The 22,500-nt window shown below is 39.2% G+C and overlaps 1 protein-coding gene across 7 annotated transcripts in view; it reads left to right on the forward strand.

The window, feature by feature from the left end:
* Positions 1-22,500, forward strand: part of urb1 (URB1 ribosome biogenesis homolog) — a 127,023-nt gene that overhangs the window by 4,584 nt on the left and 99,939 nt on the right. For all 7 annotated transcript variants that reach the window (XM_053673566.1, XM_017495325.3, XM_053673565.1 and 4 more), the window contains exons 3-13: positions 1,516-1,667; positions 2,039-2,168; positions 7,897-7,993; positions 8,075-8,160; positions 8,248-8,373; positions 8,473-8,600; positions 11,583-11,778; positions 11,875-12,012; positions 15,925-16,098; positions 16,200-16,320; positions 16,400-16,522. In XM_053673566.1, coding sequence (XP_053529541.1) covers positions 1,516-1,667; positions 2,039-2,168; positions 7,897-7,993; positions 8,075-8,160; positions 8,248-8,373; positions 8,473-8,600; positions 11,583-11,778; positions 11,875-12,012; positions 15,925-16,098; positions 16,200-16,320; positions 16,400-16,522 — 1,471 coding nt within the window. The remainder of the gene's footprint in view (positions 1-1,515; positions 1,668-2,038; positions 2,169-7,896; positions 7,994-8,074; positions 8,161-8,247; positions 8,374-8,472; positions 8,601-11,582; positions 11,779-11,874; positions 12,013-15,924; positions 16,099-16,199; positions 16,321-16,399; positions 16,523-22,500) is intronic.

Consider the following 22,500-nt stretch of genomic DNA (forward strand, 5'->3'; position numbering starts at 1 on the left):
ATTATCTTTTTCTTTTTCTTTCTTTATTTATTTATTTTGAAAGATTTTGGCATGATCACACAACAAAGGGAAAACCAGACACTAGATGTGAGAGGTTTAAGGAAGACTGGTTCCACCTGCACTCCCTAAGTAGGTTCCAGTCACTGGCACCCAATCTTGAACACCTGATTCTAATTTTATGGATTTGAAGGTGTCCAGCAACTGGAGAAGTCTTTCACTTACTTCTAGGACTAAGGTTTACTCCTATAATAATTGTATTGCCGCGTAATCCAGTTGTGCTTGAGTTTCAATTTACGGACTGAAGACCATGTGTTCTGAAGGCCAATCTCCTTTAGGATTTTCTGGTAAACCTTGTTTCCCTCAATTATTGCACATTACCACCAAAGTGCTTGACCATAGGTATGATATATTTTTGTGGAATTGTTTGGTTTACACCAGATGTAACAGGACCCCTCTCTTCCAAACGGTTCCACTTTCGACTCATCAGTCCACAGAACATTCTCCCAAAAGTTTGGAGGATCATCGAAGTGTGTTCTGTAATTTGCCAAATGAGCCTTAATGTTCACCTCGGAACTCTTCCATGGATGCTATTTTTGCCCAGTGTCTTTCTGAAAGTAGAGTCATAAACAATGACCTTTATTGATGCAAGAGAGGATCTTTGATGTTGTCTTTGGTTCTTTTGTGTAGTATTTGCTGTGCTCTTGGAGGAATTTTGGAAGATCGGCCACATCTTGGAAGGTGCACTACTGTGCAGAGTTTTTCCATTTCGAGATAATTGCTCTCATTTTGGTTCTTTGCAGTACCCGAGCCTTTGAAATAGCTTTGTAACGCTTCCCAGACTGATGTATTTCAACCACCTTCTTCCTCATCATTTCTGGAATTTCTTTCAATTTTGGCATAGTGTGATACTAAGCAAGACGTTTTTTTCCAACTTCATGCTGTTCAAAAAATTATATTTAGGTGTTGATTTTGATTGAGCAGGGCTGGCAGTAATTATGCTTGGTTGGGTCTAGTCCAGCTGAACCCCATTACGAATGCGGTTTCATAAATTTGGGGAATTACTAATTACAGGGCAAGTACATTTTAACACAGGCCTGGTTGGTATTGGATAACCTTTTTGCTTCAATAAATTTTATTATAATTTTAAAACTGTATTTTACGTTTACTCAGGTTGCCTTTCTTATATCTTCGATTTTGTTTAAATTTCTGAACCAATTAATTATGAGGGACGCAAAAACAGAAGAAATCAGGATGGGGCAAATACTTTTTCTACGTGACTTTTTTTTTTTTTTTGTTAATTTAAATTAAATAGTACAAAATGTAAATTGTCATTTGCTAGTGTATCAACATATTAATTGGCACCATTTCAAAGAGGATCAAATGTTTGTCCAAATATGTGTAAAAAAAAAAAAAAGCCAACAATTTCCATGAGGTGTGCTTATTTTTTTCGCATGACTGTAGGTGACTTCTCAGGTATCCAGGCCTTTTATATAATGCATCTTTTTCTTTGTTTAGCTGATGCTGATATTTCAGAGCTTGGAGTTGATTTTGCTGCGGACAGCAAGTGACCTTTCTCATTTCAATCTTATGGGCTCCAGCATTGTAAAGAAGACGGTTTCATCACACATGAAGTTGTTGCAGTCCACTTTGTGTTCAGGGAATCGTCAGTAAGTTTCAGTACTCTAGCCCAACTGCACAGCTGTTAGATTAGTACTTTACTTTAAATGGCCTGCCCACAAGCAGGTTGAGTTGAATTTTCTAGTAAGCAGTCAAACAAATTCTGGACAGTGCTGTATTTTTATGAATTGAAATCTGGCAGTCACTGTCGCAGCTAATATGGCTTAAACAGGCCCATGGACACACAATCCCTAACCAGTTCTCATTATGGACCTGTGGATGGTTAAATCTGAGATTAAACTAATTCTATTGATGCCTGTATCTTTGTTCATAAATATGACCATGACTGGTGTATGTATGTATGTATGTATTTATTTATTTATTTTGTTTGTTTGTTTGTTTGTTTGTTCTGTGTGTACAGGCTTGTCCGACAGTGCCTTTGTTTGATGACTGTGATGGTGTCTCAGGGCACTGAAGCAGCCTGTGAAATCTTCAGCAGTTTGGTCTTCAACAAAACTCTCAGCAGTCTTGCTCGCATGAGAGACAGAACTGTGAGCTCTTAATTTAGATTATTTTCTGCCCATCTAGATTTAAATTGTAGACACCTTTTTATTTATTTATTTATTTATTTATTTATTTTTGTACATTTTTACCTTTTTTACATACACTAGTGCTGCATGGTATAGGCAGTATAGAGTCATCTTTTGTAAATAAATTTAACACATTACAGGTCGGAGATCACACTATGGCAAAAAGTATATGGACACCTAACCATTCCACCCATGTTTGCTTGTTGAACATCTAATTCCAATGTTTGTCTTCCTTTTCTGCTATAACAGCCTTTTGGGAAGGCTTTCCGCTAGATTTTGCAGTGTGGCTATGAGGATTTGCTTATTCAGCCACTAGAGCATTAGTGAGGTCAGCCACTGAATTCAGGCAAGAAGGCCTGGAGCATAGTTGGTATTCCAATTTATCACAGGTATTCAATTCGGTTGAGGTTAGTGCTGGACGTTATTCACAATTCATTTGGTTAATTCCATTGAATGATTTTACACAATTTTCAAATGTGGTAATCGATATTGTACGTTTACGCTTACTTATTACAAGTTTTATTTAAAATGAAAGTCATTATTAAAGCAATACGAACCAAAAAAACGCAGCCTTTAACTTGATAAAAACAGTCTCCCACAGAGCTATGCTCTGCCCCCAAGCAGTCACTCCAAACATGTGGAGTACTCCTTTTTTGTCGCATTATCGATGTGTATTACAGACATATAAACAGCTTAACCCCTTTCACCCTGACACTTGCGTTCATTCCGCTGGCGGAATGGAAAACGACTTATAGGACATTTTCAATTAGTATAAACAAATGAATTATTTTATTGCTGCAGTTCTGGTATAAGATTAGTCAGGACACTGTTGGCTTTCTGTGTATACAGTTTTATGTCTGTGTGCTTAACTGCTGGTGAGCAGGGGGGTGGGAAATGGGCCGTGTTTGAGCTCACTTCTGGGCAAACAATTTACACCTCTCCACGAAAACATTGAGACAGAGATAAATTGGAGAGCACGCCTAAAGCTTTTTTGATAGTAAAACACCGTATACAACTGCCGCAATAAAATTATAACATTTAAACCAAAGATCTCACTTGTATAAACGTTTATTACCTTACATTACCACATAGACGAAAATCCAGTTCGCTTGCGGTTTTATAAATCATGCACATTTCCATCAGTATAAAGTCCATCAGCTTTATTGAAGAAAACAAATGCAAAGTTCCATATTTAGTCACAAATGTCCTCTTCAAAATGCATTGTGTTTTGGTATCCCACCCCTCTGGAAATTAGTAATTAGCCATAAACTAAACTGAGACACCATCTAACAAACGCTAATCTGCTTTGGCTATGTTGAACAACCCGCCTCCTAAATTTTAATCGGGCAGGCTCACTTGATTGACACCCACATGGACCAATTGTAGATACTTCTAACTTTCAAACAAGCCCAAACTCGACATGATCGACCACTCAGAAGCTGAGAAAATCAAATGCGTAATCAGCACAACCAAACCTTTTACACGTGCGTCGAGTTGTGTCAGCGGGTACAGGCCAGTCAGCAAAGCGCTACAGGGCCGTGCAGAGAAACTATCAGGAAATGGCAGCTCCGCTCTAGTGGTCTTCCTGCAAAACTTTATACAGCTGGTTTTTGCATGTTTGGCAGTTTTTTCTGATTGTTAGTTTTCTACTGGTTTTCGCTCAGCGTGTGATTTATCGCTTTTGGAGGTGGCGTGCTCCTGAAAAAGCCTGAATGTGGCACAGCTTCTGGAGCAGTTATTTCCGAATGGCTCTTTCTTAAAAAATTTTTGGAGGAAGAATATGTGGATTGAGTTGAGGGGCTCTATCTACCCCCAAAAGAAGTCAGAGGAGAGGGGTCACTCGTGTGTCTATTATTTGAGCCATTCGGAGAGCAAGTGCTCATTCACCTGGGGCTCTGGTACCATTTTTAATAAACGTTATATTTCATAAGTTTATTTCAGACTTTTTTTTTGTGTGTGAAATCACACATTGTGTAACAGAGTTCATGCTACTGCCATTTGTTTTCATTTTGTGCCATTTGGCAAGGTTTGGTGCCTTTTTGAGAGGTTTGGTGCCTTTTGGAGAGGTTATTTTGTGCCTTTTTAAAAAAAATGTTTTCTATTTCTAGAAGTCTGCAATTTTTAAAGGCTTTGTGCCATTTTTATAAGCTTTGTGCCGTTTAGAGAGGTTTTATGTCATTTGGAGAAGTTTGGTGCCATTTGGAGAGGTTTCGTGCCATTTTGGAGAGGTTTTAACCTGTTTGAATAACCTTACACACAATTTTAGTGGTTAGAGATAACTTCCTCATATTTTGTCATGGACAAATACTTGGGGCATCTTTGAGACCAAGAATGGGATTAATATCAACATTTGCTGTGAAGATATGACATTTGTGTTAAAGTAAATAATTTTTTTTATAATTAAAAAAAAAAAAAAAATTCTGAATATATTGCCCCGGGTAGGCTAGGTAAAAGAAGAAATACTTGAGATAACTGCTAAGTCTTAAGTGTCTACTTTCATATGAGCCATTAACCATTACTGTGGTGTGTGTGATCACAAAACAAATCAATGCTGAACATGGGTACCCCCAAAACAGACAAAAATGCCATTTTTTGGCTACCAGTAAAAGAGCTTAATCACATTATTATTATTATTATTATTATTATTATTATTATTATTATTATATATTGTTGTTATTAATGTTTGGGACGCAGCCCACGGTTTCAAGCAGTCGTCTATTTTCACGTACAGCATGACAGATAATTAACCGCACTTGAAAAATTTAAAATAAAAACCCCCAAAACTGTATACGGTGCCATAACCAAGACCTGTATGTTGATTCGTGTAATTCTGGAGGGACGTCGGACGGTGTGGTGTGGTGACGTAATGACGTGTGCTGTTAATCGAACTATGTTCATAACATGTAAAACGGGAACATGAAAGGAGTATTATAAAAGCAACTGATGTAAACAGCTTAATCACAACTTACTCAGAGTAAGGTCAATAATTAGATTACTGTTGTCCATGTAAACGTAGTCATAGACTCCGCAATGCCATCAATAAGTTATAATTCATTTATGTATTTTTTTAAACATTGAGTTTCACTGCAAAAAAAAATGTAAATATAAAACCGCTTCAGTAATTGTGTATGTGACTGGGTTCCTACAAGGTGCTTGAATTTGGCTTTTTGAAATGTAAGTACTGGAAACCCTTGGAAATAGCCAAGGTTTTTATCCAGTGGTGCTTAAGTGTGTGAATTATAAAAAGTCAATAAACAATAAATACAAAATCATTAAACTTTAGTGTTTATTTTCGATAGAATGCAAATAGAACGAATACATCCTTTCACTCAATAGGAATCCCTGCTGCAGCTGCTCCTCCTCCTCCCACTACTCACTCACTCACTATGAGAGATAGCTCTGGTCCACTTTTCAGACTCCTTTAGCTACCCCCCCACCCCCCTTTCAAAAACGCACGTAGCAACAAATCTATTAACTTTTGGGGCAACCTTGGCAACATCCCATAGCAGATTGTGGCCAGTACTGCCCCATGATCACGAGGTCTTGGTTTCCCGCTGCAGGTACACCTCTCATTCTTGCTGCGGCTACTCTGTTCAATGAGGGGAGGAGAGGGGCAGCGCGTTCATTCGCTTTTGATTATCTCTGAGTGATAATTTTACATACAAATATAGCCGAAATCACAGCACAGCTGTCTTAAGATTGTGTGTATGGTGGCTTAGTCATTATTACGTTTGCCTCACACCTCCAGGGTTGGCGGTTCGATTCCTGCCCCCACCCTGTGTGTGCGTGGAGCTTGCCTGTTCTCCCCATGCTTCAGGGGTTTCCTCCGGGTACTCCGGTTTCCTCCCTCAGTCCAAAGACATGCGCTGATTGACATCTCTGTAGTGTCCATAGTGTATGAATGGGGTGGTGTGTGTGCAATTGGGTCCTGCGATTGATTAGCACCCTATCCAGGGTGTCCTCTGCCTCGTGCCTGGTGTCCCCTGGGATAGGCTCCAGGCTCCCTGACACCCTGTGTAGGATAAGCCAGTGGTTCTCAACAGGGGAGATGAGATCAGAAGGGGGGAGCTAATTGTTTTCAAGAAAAAAATGCAGACGGGGCATCATTTGGGTACTCTGTGTATTGTATTGCTTTTCAAATAGTGTGCATAAATGAAAAACCCAGCGTTCCCTCTGCATTTTTTTTTTTCCTAGGTAGAGGTGGAGCTTAGCCTGCCTTTTATCCAGCTGTCCGTGCAGACCAGTGTTGCCAACTTAACGACTTTTCAGTCTCCTTTAGTGCCCCTTTTTTTTTTTTTTTTTTTTTTTTTTTTTTTTTTTGCCGCCAATAAAAGCGCCTAGTGATTTGGACAAACCTTTACCTACTTTCCAAATGTCGCCAGTACTGTCCTGTAAGCGTGAAGTCTTGCTACCTCTCTCTGCGTCTGCTCTGTTCACCGAGTGTCTGAGAGCCGGAGCAGCACATTCCGGTGATGGCACGGCAGCTGATGTAGACGTGAATGAAAAAGAAGCAAGTGCAGGTGTCCCACTGATTAATTTAACAATGTCGTGGCTAATGAGATGTGCCCTTTGTCCCAGTTTACATAATTTGTATGCAAATGTTTTTAGAATGCAAGACGAATGGAATGCAGCATATTTTACATGTAAAATAGTCCACGTTATTACAGCCTAGTTCTCTTGTTCAAAGAAGTTGTGTTCAGAAACATTTGTGATAATATATGTACCATACCTGTGCATTATATAGTTTTATAAAAGTAATAAGGTATGAAAAGTAATTTAAAAAAAAGTACAGAAACACAAAAGCAAAAAAAATCTATCGCTCAAAACAAATTGAGTAGTTTATATATAGATAGATTTTATGTCGAATATATAATCATTATACTTGGTCTCATGCAATATGGGGGGGGCCATATGATGGGGAAGGCTTGGGGGGCTTTAGTTACAAAAGGTTGAGAACCTCTGGCCTAAGCGGTACAGAGAATGGATGTACACTGAACTCACAAAACACATTGAATGCACCACAGTTCAGTACCTCAACAGTCAATACAATGACACTGCCACAGATGAACTTCTGTCTGTTGCCCCGCTCATGTATCCCCGGTTCTGTACATCATACATAGAACAAGAGTAGGTGAAGGGAAACATTGTATTTCTTTCAAAAATCTGAAAAGAAGTGCCTTGTGTCTGGTTTTCATATTTTGCACTTTTCCTTAACTGAATTGTAGTCGGAGCGGTTTGCTATTCTTGAAAGGATATATACAAGTTTTGTTGTGCTTGTACAGTCCCTTGGGGGGAAAAACAGCCAGTTTGATTTAAATTGTCCTTTTTCAGTTGCATTATGTAAGAAACAAACTAAAAACGGTGTAATCGAGAATCGTCGTAAATTGGAAAAAAAAACAAGCTTTTTAAATTTCTGTCCTTCCGTCCTGAGATCTGGGCAGACCACTCAAGATTTTCCAGGCCAACCTTGCCAAACCATGCCTTTGTTTGAGCTAGGCCCCTTAATTCCACTGAAATCTTAAAGGTATAGCATACAAAGACGTTGTAATTAATTGTGTGCTTTCAGCTCTGTGGCAGTAGTTTGGGGAAGACGCGCATATGTGTGAGATTTACCAGGTGTCCACATACTTTTGGCCACACACTGTAGAAGTATTAATTGCAGGATTTTTATTGATGCTTTGATTCATAGGGCCGACCAGACGTTCGCATGTCCTACATTCAGTTTGCCCTCTCTTTTCTGATGTATGGAGACACTGCAACTATAGTACATGTACTGGACACCAAAGGTATTATTTACTTCATGTAAGTGTGAAAAGTTACAATGTAATGTGGCTTGGCACTAACACATTTTTTTTTTAATCATTTAGATTTTCTGTCAGAAATCTTAAATACAGGGCTGAAAGAAGACAGGATATCAACAATCAGTCTGATACTATCTACCTTTCAGACTAAGGCAAGGCTTTTTCATTTCCATTTTCAGAAGCCTTTTGTATGTTGTGTATCGTGTTTTTACCTAAATTTTCTCTGTTTATCTTTGCAGATTGTGCAAAATACTGCTGTGAGCAAAACTCAGAAGTTACATTTCTTCACTGCTTCCACTTTGACTCTGATTGCTTCTCTGTACAAATGGAATGGCACTGTGGATATATCTACTGATCATAGTGTGGTAGGAATGGGATCTTATGAAGTCATGTTTTCTCTGTGGCATGTTTGCGCTCTTTCTGTCTGTCTCCTATTTGTAATACTGCTTCATTTTATTTCTTAGACTATGAATGAACAGGAAGGAGGAAGGCTTGTTGTGAGAGAGTCTGTTCATAGCTTCCTTCTTGACCTCTGCTGCTCTCGCAAACATGGTATCAGCTTCCATGACCCAAGTCTGGGGACAGCCGGAAGGTACTTGGCACCCAGCATCACTACTGATGTCCTCAAATGTGCACTAAATTTATTTTACAGAATGACCTAATGCTAGCTTGTGAAAAAACACGGTTTCCTCAGCTGTTTTAGTTGAATAATCACAACTTGCCCTGGTGTTTCTGATCTCTTGTTGGTGGATTTTGTATGGTTTTGCTTTTGCATTCAGTGTTGATTCTGAATGGGCCATATATCTACATGGGTGAATTTCAGTGCAGAACATGATCAGACTTATCAATAAGAACAACACACAAAAATACATGGAGGAGGATATTCCAGTAGACTTGCTGTTCATAAACCCCTCATTACAGAGACAAATGCACAAATGTGGTTTTTAAACTAGGCATTGGTTTACAGAGATGTTGATAAAACTTCATATAGTTAGAAGAGTCATCCTTCACCATATACTCAAGTGGATGTGAGATGTACACCAAGAGGCATGAATGACTCTGTTAATCAGTTGCCTGCTTAAGTGGAAGTGGTCACTGCAAATCAATACAAAGTTTGTCTGATTTATCGCCTTATAATATATTTGTAATTACCTATGTCATGGGTAGGGCTGCACAATTAATCGAATATTAATTTCGACTACGATTTTGACTGCCCAAGATTACATGAACATGATCGACTGCGATATTGGCATTTAAAATTCGTCCTCCCCTCATAGAAAACTCGGCTTCATTTCAAATCTAGCGCTTCCTAAACTTGCAGCCAGTCACCGTAGAGTGGTGCAGGGATGACGTCATTTTGAATGCCAAAACCCGGAAACGAGTTTGCATTTTCGCGCTCGCACTGCAAGCTTCGCTTCTGGTTTTAGAGGGTACTGCATGCTCCAGCGCTTGCACGAGGCAATATCATGACATTAACAAGTAAATCGGACCACAAACGTTGTCAGGGACATTAAACGTCATCACGCTGAACAGGAAAAAACTTTGCAGATAAACTGGTTCAGGTATGCTTTGAAGATGCATCCACAGAGTAAATCTTTATTGTGGAAAAGGTTTTAAATCAAGTTTGGAAAAGTTGTTGGAAGCTTGGTGATGGTCCGACCGTGGTGTAGTTCGTTTATAGCATCCGGTTAGCTGTTTATTTCTGGCGATTGTATTTAGGCTTCAAACTTCATAAAAGTTGTGTTCATTTGTGAAATTTATCTTGATGAACAAAACGCGTTGGTATTGTAAAGTTTTGTTTGTCACAGAGCTTATTTTTTTGGTATAATCCAAAAGCCTATGTGAAAATCCTATTGGGGTTTTGTTGAAGGAACCAGTGTGATGCTAACGTCTGGGTTCTGGTACAAAATGACATCATCCCTGCACCACTCTATTCTGTGATTTGGCTGCATCTCTTCTCCTGTAAACACTGTTATTGTCTTTTCTCCATAGGCCTGAATTTTTTTTAATTTGGTTGCATGTTGTTATTTGATCACATTTTCATTTGGTTGATGGCATTTTTATTTTTACTTATCTTATATTTTGGTTACAATTTTATTTATATTTTGCTTCTATGAGATGATGCACTTTAAGGATCAGTCTAATTTGATACAAAGATTTGTACATTAGAAAGAATGTAGCACAACATGGAGGTGAAGCAGTGGTCTGTTTATTTAAATGTGAAAGTGCAATAAAAATGTTGTTCCTAAAATCAATGAATAATCGTGATCTCAATATTGATCTAAATAATCGTGATTATCATTTTGGCCATAAACATGCAGCGCTAGTCACTGGTTCTGTGAACCCTGGTAAGTACCAGAGGTGGTGGTGGTGACCTGGATACCTTCTTGTGCATGTGTATCCTTATGCCGGGGACCTCCAACAAATTAATGTCGTGCAAATGGAGTATTTGCAATATATATTGCTTTTATACAGCCATCTTTCTCTGGAACATGCTTGCCAAGCAACTGGCTGAACAAAATCCCATGGTGGGAATAACCACTCCAATTCATTGGGCTGCTCTCAGGAACTTACTATTTTTCTAGTTAGTTAGTTGTGGTGACCAGATTGATCCACTCTTCCCGTTGCTGGGCAAGGCAGATAACAACTGCTCTGTGGCTGCGCACCATGACCTCAGGAGAAGAATTCGACACAGTGGAGGTTGACGAGAAGCACTGAAGGGGTGTTTTTTTTTTTTTTTTTTTTTTCCCCCCCCTCATTAGGTAATATTAATTAACTTGGTTGATTGGTTGGTTGATCAATAATTTTTCTTGCACAAAGATGTCTGTGGCCACGGGGAAAGAAAATAAGAGCAGTGAGTGACCGTACACTTTTATAGAGAGCCAGAGCTGGCAGAGGTTTGTCCAATCATGGTGGCAGAAAACCTTTATTACCTGAGCTGGCTAATGCCTTCACCCCCAGAGTTCAAACAAAGAAATTTTTGCCCCATTCAAAGAAACCTGAGAAGTAATATGTTACTATACTCCATTTTAACACTAATAAAAAAAAAATACTAACAAGTCATTTTTGAATATGCTGAGGCAGAACTGGAACACTTGTGTAATAGAGTGGGTGGTCAGTCTTCTGATGTGCAGTTAAAGTGTCCAGGAGAGCTAGGCCCTCAGTGTTTCTCGAAAGAGTGCGATGGCTCAACTTTTCAAGCTTCTCTGAAAAGGAAAGGCTTTGAGATCATATTTTACTGTCTGACTAAATTGAACACTGGTGGACTCAAACTAATTGTGAATTCTCATGGCAACTTTTGTAATATTTATATATTGGACAAAGCTAACACTTATGTTCAGAACATTTGGTATCCCTTTGACTAAGATGGTTCTTTTTATTCTCCCCTTTCTCATACTGTAATTTGCATGGCTTCTTTGACTAGGTGTAAATGTGATGAAAGATGTGTGGGGAACTTTTTGTGACTGATGATTTGAGATTTCCGGAAACCCCTCTATCACGTTAATTTGACAGTTTAGTCATTGCAGTTAAATGCATTTTTTCCCTTTATAAAAGACAACTCTTGTTTTTCCAGAGCTGGGAATATTGTCCTGCTACAGTTTGTGGTGAGCCTTAAGCAGGCCATTGAGGATCAAAAAGTGGCTGAGCTGCTTGTCAGCATTTTGAAGTGCAACCCTGATATTCTGCACCGTTACTTTATTGAAACACATCTCTGCTTCACTCCGCGCATGAAAGGAGCCTGGTTGGACAGCATTGCACTACTCAAGAAAGTGAGTTCTCTGCCATATGGGAAAGAGTTGAAGTATACTATAAATGTGCTGCATGACTGACATTTTAACTATTCTTATTTGTCTTTTTCCACATAGATCTATCAGTCCCAGCCTGAGGTGTCCCAGGCATTCCAGTTGCAAGAGGTGGTTCCTGTCCCTCATTTCCTCAGCATGGTTCTAGTTACCTCTCTCCCTCCAGTCTGCAACAAGTCCTTTTTCAATCAGGGCCTCAAAGTGAGTTACATTTAAAGGAAACTCCTATCCTAAAATGAATTAAATATGTTTATATTGAAATATTTGTGTTGTGTGTAATGATTCTAGTTCTTATTTGTTGGAACTGTAATTTTGTTATTCCTGTGAGATGTTTGCAGTTGTCTGCTGCCAGAGGGACAATTTTAGTGAAGTTACAATGGTGTTTAATAGTTTAAGGTTAATGTTTTTAACCTTAAACATAATGGATAATGGTCAGTGTGACAATTTCCTGGGTTGAGTTGGGAATGAGGAGACTTGGGACAACTCAAATAGATTCTAATTATTTCTTTTCTTTACTTTTGCATTTCAGCAGTTTTATAGCAAACACACATCGTTTGTACTGCTCAGCTCTCTCTCCTATGGCTCTAATCCCCCCCCCCCCCCCCCCATCCTTGCCGCCACTCACTGAAACACAGAACATAGCCAAATTCTACACCCTTCATTCACAAACCAGCGCTCAACCACGCCCCGCTTCCACAGTAAGGTTCTATGCTCACTATTTCCCACGGACATATAAATTAGAAAAAGTCAGTGAAACAGGAAATTTCCAGAATTGTATGCAGCTATATGATGCAGAGTAGAGACTCTGCTTCGCTAGTTAGCATTCTATGAGATGACCAGCAAAATGGTTTTGATGGCAGTATATAGTCAGGTCCTTAAGTATTTGACCACTTTTGAAATGAAGCCATCAAGATGCGAAGTGTAGACTTTCAGTTTTAATTCAAGAGGTTTAACAAAATATTGCATGAACAGTTTAGGAATTACAGTAGTGTGTGTGTGTGTGACAACAACTCCAGACCTTTAATCTCGTTAAACAGTCTTGAAACAGTCCATTTACTTTTGAGGGTGTGAAAATGTGTATATATATATATATATATATATATATATATATATAATTTATTTTTATTTAAATACATTTTCACACCCTCAAAAGTAAATGGACTGATTTCATGGCTTGTTTTCTTGTTATTTCAAGACTGTTTAACGAGATTAAAGGTCTGGAGTTGTTTCAAGTGTTTCCTTTGCATTTGATAGCTGTTCATGAGAACTCTCAATATGCAGTACAAAGAGTAGTCGTGGCATGTGAAGGGGTCCATCATTAGGCTGAAAAAAACAAAACGGATGGAGAGCTGACCGAAACATTCAGAGTGGCCAGATCATCAATTTGGTCATTCTTAAAAAGGAGGAATGCAGACCAAGAGGCCTTGAGACAGCTAGAGTGGATGATCACCATATTCTTTCCTTGGTGAAGACAAACCCCTTCAACATCTAGCCTAGTCAAGAACAATCTAAAGGAGGTAGTCACAACTACAATCAAGAGAGCTCTTCATGAAATACAGAGGATTTACTTCAAGATTCAAACCACTGGTAACACTCAAGGACAGAAAGGCTAGATTAGAATTTGCTAGAAAACATCTAAAACAGCCTGCTGAAGAAACTCAGCTTTTGGTGATGTCCATGGGTTTCAGAGTTCAAGCATTTATTACCTTTTACAGCACTCCTGGAGTTTCTTTGCTTTTATTGGTTTTGCCATTTTTTTTGGTACTTTTTGCCTGTTGATTTAACAGGGTTACTACTCACTATGGTTCACACATTTTTATTATGTTTTTATGGTTTTTCTGCCGTTTTCCTCACTTTTTCTGGTTGGGGTCATGTCGAGCAGAGTGGTGGTGTTTGTATATGCACGAGACCAGCTGTTTGTGCTCTCCCAAACAGCGCTTCTGCCCTGGAGCCAGACCTGCAATTCCAGTGGAGCTCAGGAGGAGACACCGGGGGTGCAGAGCAGGAGGACGAGATTGAAACAGTCGGTTCGGTCCATCATCATGGGGAACGTGAGGTCTTTGGGAAATAAGATAGACGTGCTGTGTACACTGATTCGGACCCAAATGGAGTATGTGGAGGGTAGTATTTTGTGCTTCATGGAAATATGGCTGCACGTGGACTTCCTGGACTACAGTGCCATCATCAGCTGACACAGGATGCGGCATGTGACGCAATACACTCCACTTTTGCTAAGTAACAGTCTCAACACCCCAAAGCTTTTGTGGCCTTTTGCTGAAGATTTGTAAATGTAAATCTGGATTCCACTCTCTCATCTTTCCACCACTTTGTTGCCTCTCTGCATTGTTGACTGCATTAACAGAACACTGGACCTTTTGCATGCAGATGCTAAAGAAGCATACAGAGGCACTGCGTGACCCCACTCGGTAGATCAAACCATAACCTCGTCTTGTTAACACAATACATTCTTGCAGTTTGAAGGTAGTCCGAGTCCACAAGGACTGTGAGGAGGTGCACTCAGGAGTCCAGTGAGGCCCGGCAAGACTGCTGTGAAACTACAGATTAGAATGTGCTATGCAAGCCACATGGGGTTGATGTAATATTATTGACTGCATCACAGAATACAATGATCCCAACCAGGATTCTATGCAATTTTCCCAATAATAAGCCTTGGATCACCAGTGACCTGAGGTATCTGTTGAGTAAAAAGAAGAGAGCCTTTAGGTCTGGTGACAAGGACGAGCTGAAAAGGGTATAGCATGAGCTAAAGGTGAGACTGAGAGAGTTAAAGGACTCTTGCAGAAAGAAGATGGAGATTGAACTGCAGCAAAACAATATAAGGAATGTGTGGTTGGGCATGAAGCAGGTTATAGACTTCAACATCAAAGACCATCAGCAGAGGGGGGCAGAGTCAATGAGCAATTTTTTAACCGATTCAGCACAGGACTCCCTAGTTGTACCTCCCCATACTGGACCTGTCTTCACATATTAAAAACCAAATCAACCTGTGCTTTGCCCCCACCCCCACTTGCTGAGCATCCCTGATAACAACCCCCCAACTCCAATCTCCATAGGGATGACCACTCTTCCCTGCATGACTGTGACGATTGGCCAGGCTAGGAGACAACTGATCGTATCAGTCTCAGGGTCCTCAAGTCCAGCTGTCTGGTGTAGGGCTAAAATATTAAGGGTTTACTTAAGTCATTACTTAGCCCACTGCTCTCCTATAACCAAAGACGGAAATGGGTGCAGCCGAAGGTTGAATGCGTGTTTTTTAATTTGATTTAAATGTCGCCATTTAGTACATTTTTCTGACTCCAAAAGATAATCTTCTAGTTACATTTACGGCATTTGGCAGATGACCTTATCCAGAGCGACTTACATTTGTCTCGTACATCCGAGCAGTTGAGGGTTAAGGGCCTTGCTCAAGGCCCCAACAGTGGCAGCTTGGCAATGCTGGGGTTTGAACTCAGTAGTTTTTTGTTACTCCAATTTTTTTTTCCGATCACCACCAGATTTGGGCACTTCATCTTCAGAGTAAGCCTCTCAAAAGTTATCTAAAGAATTTTTAGTATTCCAAACCGTTTGTCCATAATGGGCCAACAAATCGGACGGCAAAGCTGCGAATCAGATGGCCAAGTTAGAGATTTTAATTTAGATTTAACAACTATTATTGACATTAATAGTTAACATTCCTAATCTTATTTGGAACACTGTTCCAGAGGTTAGGGTGTATCTAGGGAAACCCCCTCCAGCTAAGATGCAAGTGATCATCAAGTCTCATAGAAGGCCTGCTCCAGCTAAGTGAAGTGCTGTGGCTACTCTTGTGGGGATAGTTTTGTGGGGAGATGAGTGAGGGCATGTATTATATTGGAATATTTGGACATTCATGTAGTTAGTTTTTTTTAGCTGTGTATTTGCACTATTTGCAATTACAGACAAATTTCAGCATTAATGTCCCTTCCTTTGGAAATCCCTGGAGATAACTAACCCAAGCTTTTGGCCTGTACCAAGAGTTTCAGTTGCCATTTGCCACATGACTGGCTGATTGGATGAGCAGGGTACAGATGTTCTAAGTTTAACTAATTTACTAATCATGTTAATCTTCAACAGTTACCCAGTGTGATGGGGCAGCATGCTACACTCACTGTGATAGCTTTTATCCTAAGAAGAGCTCAGAAGAATATGGAGCACAGTCTGAAGAGTCCAGTGTTTGATAGTTTTGATTCCCACAGTCTCAATGCCAAGGAAGAGTTTGCACAGCTTTACAGGGAAGCGCTGAGTAAGGTGTGAACAGTCTCAGAAAGGATATAAAAACAATGGGGAATATAATACAAAGCAAGTAAACATGAAGACACGTTGAAGGCATTATTCTACTTTTTCGACAGGTTTTACCAGACATCATGTCCATTGTATCAATTTGGCAGTCACTGTCAAAGAATGAGAAAAAGGAGGATGAGGTACAGATGGCAAAACTAAAAGCAGAGGAGGTTAAAACTCAAGAACATGGTAAAGCACTGTGCATTTGTTGTTTTTACTGTGCATAATTTTGTTGATTTTATTGAAGTAACTATCATATGTACCGCAGGTGATGGAAATCAAAAGCTGATCTTGTTTAAGGCTCTGCTACTGCAGGTGATGTGCTTATATCATAAAGTTGTTCCACACCTGGTTACTGAAAGCAAGTTTGATTTCAGTAAACTGTTAAAAGGTGAGTTCTCACCACTGCTCAAGTTTTCTTCTTTGTTTGGGCTTAAAGGGAAACAAAAGTAAGAAAAGGGGCTTTTGTAAAGCATTCTACAGCAATATATTTAGCTAAAAAAATTATATTTTGAAAATAAATTTTTTTCATCACAATGCAAATTCACAATATACCTGGACTGTGCCATCCCCTAAATGTTCCAATCAGATATGATGTGACCTTGTTGGCACAAATTCCTCTTTTGGTACCCGTTTGTTTATATAGAAATTACCCTATAGTCAGGTGTGAATTTCCTAATTTTCTCATCGTAAAAGTTAACTGTATCTGAGATGACTTGGTTGTTTTTTTATTTATTTATTTATTTATTTTTTGGTTGTCAGACCAAATATTGACTTTTAGTCACTTTGAGCTTATAGAACATCCCATTCTGAAACCATGGACATTAATATGGCATTGCCCCTTCCATCCTCTCTTTGTGGCTTTGACAGCCTCTGCTCTCCTGGAAAGGCTTTCTACAATATTTTTAAGTGTCTGTGGGAACTTCTTCCCACTTCATGAGGCTCCCGGCACACAGTACTTGTGCTGATGTTGCATCCAGAGGCATTTTGGAACTCTGTAATGAGTGATGCAACAGGGGATAGGTAATTTTTACATGCTCTGCTCTGTGAGTTTTATGGTCAACTGCTTTGTGGCTGAGCTGTTGTTGTGTCTAGACACTTACATTTTACAATAACTGTGACTGAGCTCTTCAGTAAGACACATTCTACTGCCGGTTTTGGTCTGCAGAGATTACTTGGCTATGCATGTTATTTTTGCACCTGTTAGCAATGCTAGTTAATTCCTAAACTCAATAAATAGGAGGGATGTCCACATACGTGTGTGTACTTCCTGGAAAATATTGGAATGAGAAGGCCATTTATTTTTTTTATTATATTTTTTGCTATAAACTGAAGACATTTGGGATTGAGAGCAAAAGTATGAGAGGATGTATCAGAATTTCAGCTTTTATTTCATGGTATTTATATCTAGATGTGTTAAACAACTTCAAACATGGCATCTTTTGTTTGAACCCACCCATTTTTCAAGTGAATGAAAAATATTGGAACATGTGACAGATGTTTGTTGCCTAGTTGTGCCTTGTTATATTGATTGTTTAAACAATTAATAGCTCTGAATGTCTGCTCTTGTTTTGACTGTGAAGTCTGCATTTGTTGGTTAAAAAGGATCAACCAACCTTGTGTGTGTATATGTATGTATGTATATATGTGTATGTATATATGTGTGTGTGTGTATATATATATATATATATATTTATATATATTTATATATAATATATATATATTTATATATATATATTTTATATTTATATATATTTATATATAATTTATATATATATATTTTATATTTATATATATTTATATATAATATATATATATATATATATATATTTTATATATATATATATATTAATATATATATATATATATATATATATATATTATATATATATATATATATATATATATATAAAATATATATAAAATATATTATATATATATATATATTATATATTTTATATATATATATATATATATATAATATATATATTATATATTTTATATATATATATATATATATATATATATATATATATATATATATATATATATATATATATAAATAAAAGGGATGCACCGAAATGAAAATTCTTGGCCGAAACCGAATGTAATGAAAAACTTGCCCGAATGCTGAACACGGTTTTTTGCGTTTTTTCCATTTATTTTGCCATTTTTTTCACCATTTGCATAAATTAAATAGTCAAAATGTGCTTTTTGCTATTTTTGTCTTGCTTTTCAAAGAAAAAAAAATCAATTACGAAAACTACAATTTCAAAACATTTAACACTGAACATTTTTTTTTTTCATTCCAGCAGGCGTAGGCTACCAACAAGGCACAATATAACTTTTAAATAAATAAATGAGTAAAATAAAAATATTTTGATGTGGTCATCTTTGAGCCCCCCTTGAATAGCCTATGTTAGGCCTATAACTGACTGCTGAAATAATGTAACACTCTGTAGCCTACAACTAAAAAGTGCATTGACAAAAGTGCAAAAATGGTTCTATTCGGTTATATACGGCTGATTATATTGGGAGGATATATACCGCTTGCGTCCCTGTACACCTCGCAGGGTATTATAGTAGGTATAGTATAGTTAGATATGTTGTTAATGCTATGTTCTTTGATAGATTTTGTTAGTTTAAACTATAGATTAGTTCATTTAGTCCCCGCTGGTTTTTCCGCTCCCAGTACTAGGTCATGTTTCTTGTTTTGACCCTGTTTTCTGTGAACGTGACTCTGATTCCCTTTGCCTGTCTTGACTAAGTTTTTTGGATTATGATTTGGATTTGTCTGCCTGCCCTTAAATAAGTAAGACTTTAACTGCTTCCGTACTCTACTCCCTTACGTCTCGCGACATGACTGAATACTCTGGAACAGAAACAAAACAAACCCACGTGTCCACAGTACACATCCGAAGAGCACGTAGCTCGTGCGTGCATGCGCGCACGCCCCCTCATCGATGTCGTGACATTCGCGCGTCTCACTCTGGTTGCTAGGCTATTTGGTCGCGTATATCAAATGTCATTGTTCAGTCAAATTTATTTGGCCTTTTCACTTATTCGGCCAAACACCAAAACCGTTTTTTTTTTTTTTTGCTGTTTTTTTTCTTTTTTTTGCTATTTTCGGACGAAAAATTTCGGTTGCCGAACATTCGGTGCATTCCATAAATAAATATATACACACACACACACAGAATCTCACAAAAGTGAGTACACCCCTCACATTTTTGTAAACATTTGATTATAACTTTTCATGTGACAACACTGAAGAAATGACACTTTGCTACAATGTAAAGTAGTGAGTGTACAGCTTGTGTAACAGTGTAAATTTGCTGTCCCCTCAAAATAACTCAACACACAGCCATTAATGTCTAAACCGCTGGCAACAAAAGTGAGTACACCCCAAAGTGAAAATGTCCAAATTAGGCCCAATTAGCCATTTTCCCTCCCCAGTGTCATGTGACTTGTTAGTATTACAAGGTCGCAGGTGTGTTAAATTTGGTGTGAACAACCTCCTGGACACCAAGCAGTCTGGCTTCAAGAGCAACCACTCCACGGAGACTGCTCTGCTTTCCATCACTGAAGCCTTACGACTAGCAAGAGCAACCTCTAGATCATCTGTCCTCATCCTACTTGACCTCTCTGCTGCTTTCAACACTGTGAACCATCAGATTCTCCTGTCAACTCTCTCCAGCCTGGGCATCACTGGAACGGTTCTGCACTGGGTGGAATCCTATCTCTCTGACAGATCCTTCAAGGTATCATGGAGGGGAGGTATTTCTGAAACTCAGCAACTCACAACTGGCGTTCCACAGGGGTCAGTTCTGGGTCCACTCCTCTTTTCTATCTACACCACATCTCTAGGGGAGGTGATTGAGTCTCATGGCTTCTCATATCATTGCTATGCTGATGACACCCAGCTCCATTTGTCCTTCCAGCCTGACGATCCAAACATCTCTGCACGCATCTCTGCTTGCCTTTTGGACATCTCGGTCTGGATGAAGGAATACCATCTTAAATTAACCTGGCAAAATCTGAGCTTCTCGTCATCCCGGCCTGTCCCTCAATCAACCACAACCTCACTGTACAGCTTTGCTCACTCACACTCATGCCAACCATGACGGCCAGGAACCTTGGGGTGATTCTTGATAATGGCTTGACCTTTGCAGACCATATCTCAGCAACTGCAAGGTCCTGTAGGTTCATCCTTTACAACATCAAGAAAATCCGACCCTACATCACCAAACAGGCTACACAGATTCTAGTCCAGGCTCTTATCTCTAAACTGGACCACTGCAACTCACTGCTTTCAGGCCTCCCAGCCAGCTCCATCAAACCCCTTCAGATGATTTCAGAATGCTGCAGCGCGCCTCGTCTTCAACCAGTCCAAGAGAACCCATGTCACACCCCTCTTCATCTCGCTCCACTGGCTTCCTGTAGCTGCCCGCATCAAGTTCAAGGCCTTGATGCTCACCTACAAGACCTTGTCAGGAACAGCACCCTCCTACCTCAACTCTCTCCTGAAGGCCTACATTCCCTCTCGCAATCTGCGATCGATTAGTGACCGTTTAGCAGTTCCAACTCAGCGTGGCGCTAGGTCCCTTTCCAAAACCTTCACACTAACTGTTCCTCAGTGGTGGAATGCACTTCCAATATCAATCCGGACCGCAGAATCTCTCACCATCTTCAAAAAACAACTAAAGACCCACCTCTTCAATGAACACCTAACAAACTCATATAAAAAAAAAAAGCACTTACACCTCTACTCTGCACTTTGCTTCTTCTGGAATTCAATTAATGGATCTCGTAGCACTTATTGTATTGTTCTCTGCTTGATATCGCTTTGCTTGTATCTTTCTCATTTGTAAGTCGCTTTGGATAAAAGCGTCTGCTAAGTGAATAAATGTAAAATGTAAATGTGTCATCGCTCTCACACTCCCTCATACTGGTCACTGGAAGTTCAACATAGCACCTCATGGCAAAGAACTCTCTGAGGATCTGAAAAAAAGAATTATTGCTCTACATAAAGATGGCCTAGGCTATAAGAAGATTGACAAGACCCTGACACTAAGCTGCAGCACGGTGGCAAAGACCATACAGCGGTTTAACAGGACAGGTTCCACTCAGAACAGGCCTCGCCGTGGTCGACCAAAGAGGTTGTCTTTGGGAAATAAACGTATGAGTGCTGCCATCATTGCTGCAAAGGTTAAAGGGGTGTGGGGGTGAGCCTGTCAGTGCTCAGACCATACGCCGCACACTGCATCAAATTGGTCTGCACGGCTGTCATCCCAGAAGGAAGCCTGTTCTAAAGATGATGCACAAGAAAGCATGCAAACAGTTCGCTGAAGACAAGCAGACTAAGGACATGGATTACTGGAACCATGTCCTGTGGTCTGATGAGACCAAGATAAACTTATTTGGTTCAGATGGTGTCAAGCATGTGTGGCGGCAACCAGGTGAGGAGTACAAAGACAAGTGTGTCTTGCCTACGGTCAAGCATGGTGGTGGGAGTGTCATGGTCTGGGGCTGCATGAGTGCTGCCGGCACTGGGGAGCTACAGTTCATTGAGGGAACCATGAATGTGAACATGTACTGTGACATACTGAAGCAGAGCATGATCCCCTCCCTTTGGAGACTGGGCCTCAGGGTATGATAACGACCCCAAACACACCTCCAAGAGGATCACTGCCTTGCTAAAGAAGCTGAGGGAGAAGGTGATGGACTAAAAACTATTGAGCATCTGTGGGGTATCCTCAAACGGAAGGTGGAGGAGCACAAGGTCTCTAACATTCACCAGCTCTGTGATGTCGTCATGGAGGAGTGGAAGAGGACTCCAGTGGCAACCTGTGAAGCTCTGGTGAACTCCATGCCCAAGAGGGTTAAGGCAGTGTTGGAAAATAATGGTGGTCACACAAAATACTGACACTTTGGGCCAAATTTGGACATTTTCACTTAGGGATGTACTCACTTTTGTTGCCAGTGGTTTAGCCATTGCGTTATTTGTAGAGTTATTTTGAGGGGTCAGAAAATTTACAATGTTACACAAGCTGTACACTCACTACTTTACATTGTATATGTGTGTTTATTTTTATATATATATATATATATATATATATATATATATATATATATATATATATATATATATATATATATATATATATATATATAAATTAAAAAAATGAGAGAGAGAGAGTGTGTGTGTATATATATATATATATAAAATATGGATTTCTGAAAGCTAAATAAAGAATTAAAATTAACCTGCAACAGCAAATCAGTTCTGTAAGTATTGGAAGCAACAAAATGTCTGGTTTTCCCTAGGGTCTTCAGTGTAATTGTGTGAATACAAAAACAACATTAAGT

The sequence above is a fragment of the Ictalurus punctatus genome, chromosome 20 (genome assembly GCF_001660625.3).
Source record: "Ictalurus punctatus breed USDA103 chromosome 20, Coco_2.0, whole genome shotgun sequence".
NCBI classification, from domain to species: domain Eukaryota; kingdom Metazoa; phylum Chordata; class Actinopteri; order Siluriformes; family Ictaluridae; genus Ictalurus; species Ictalurus punctatus.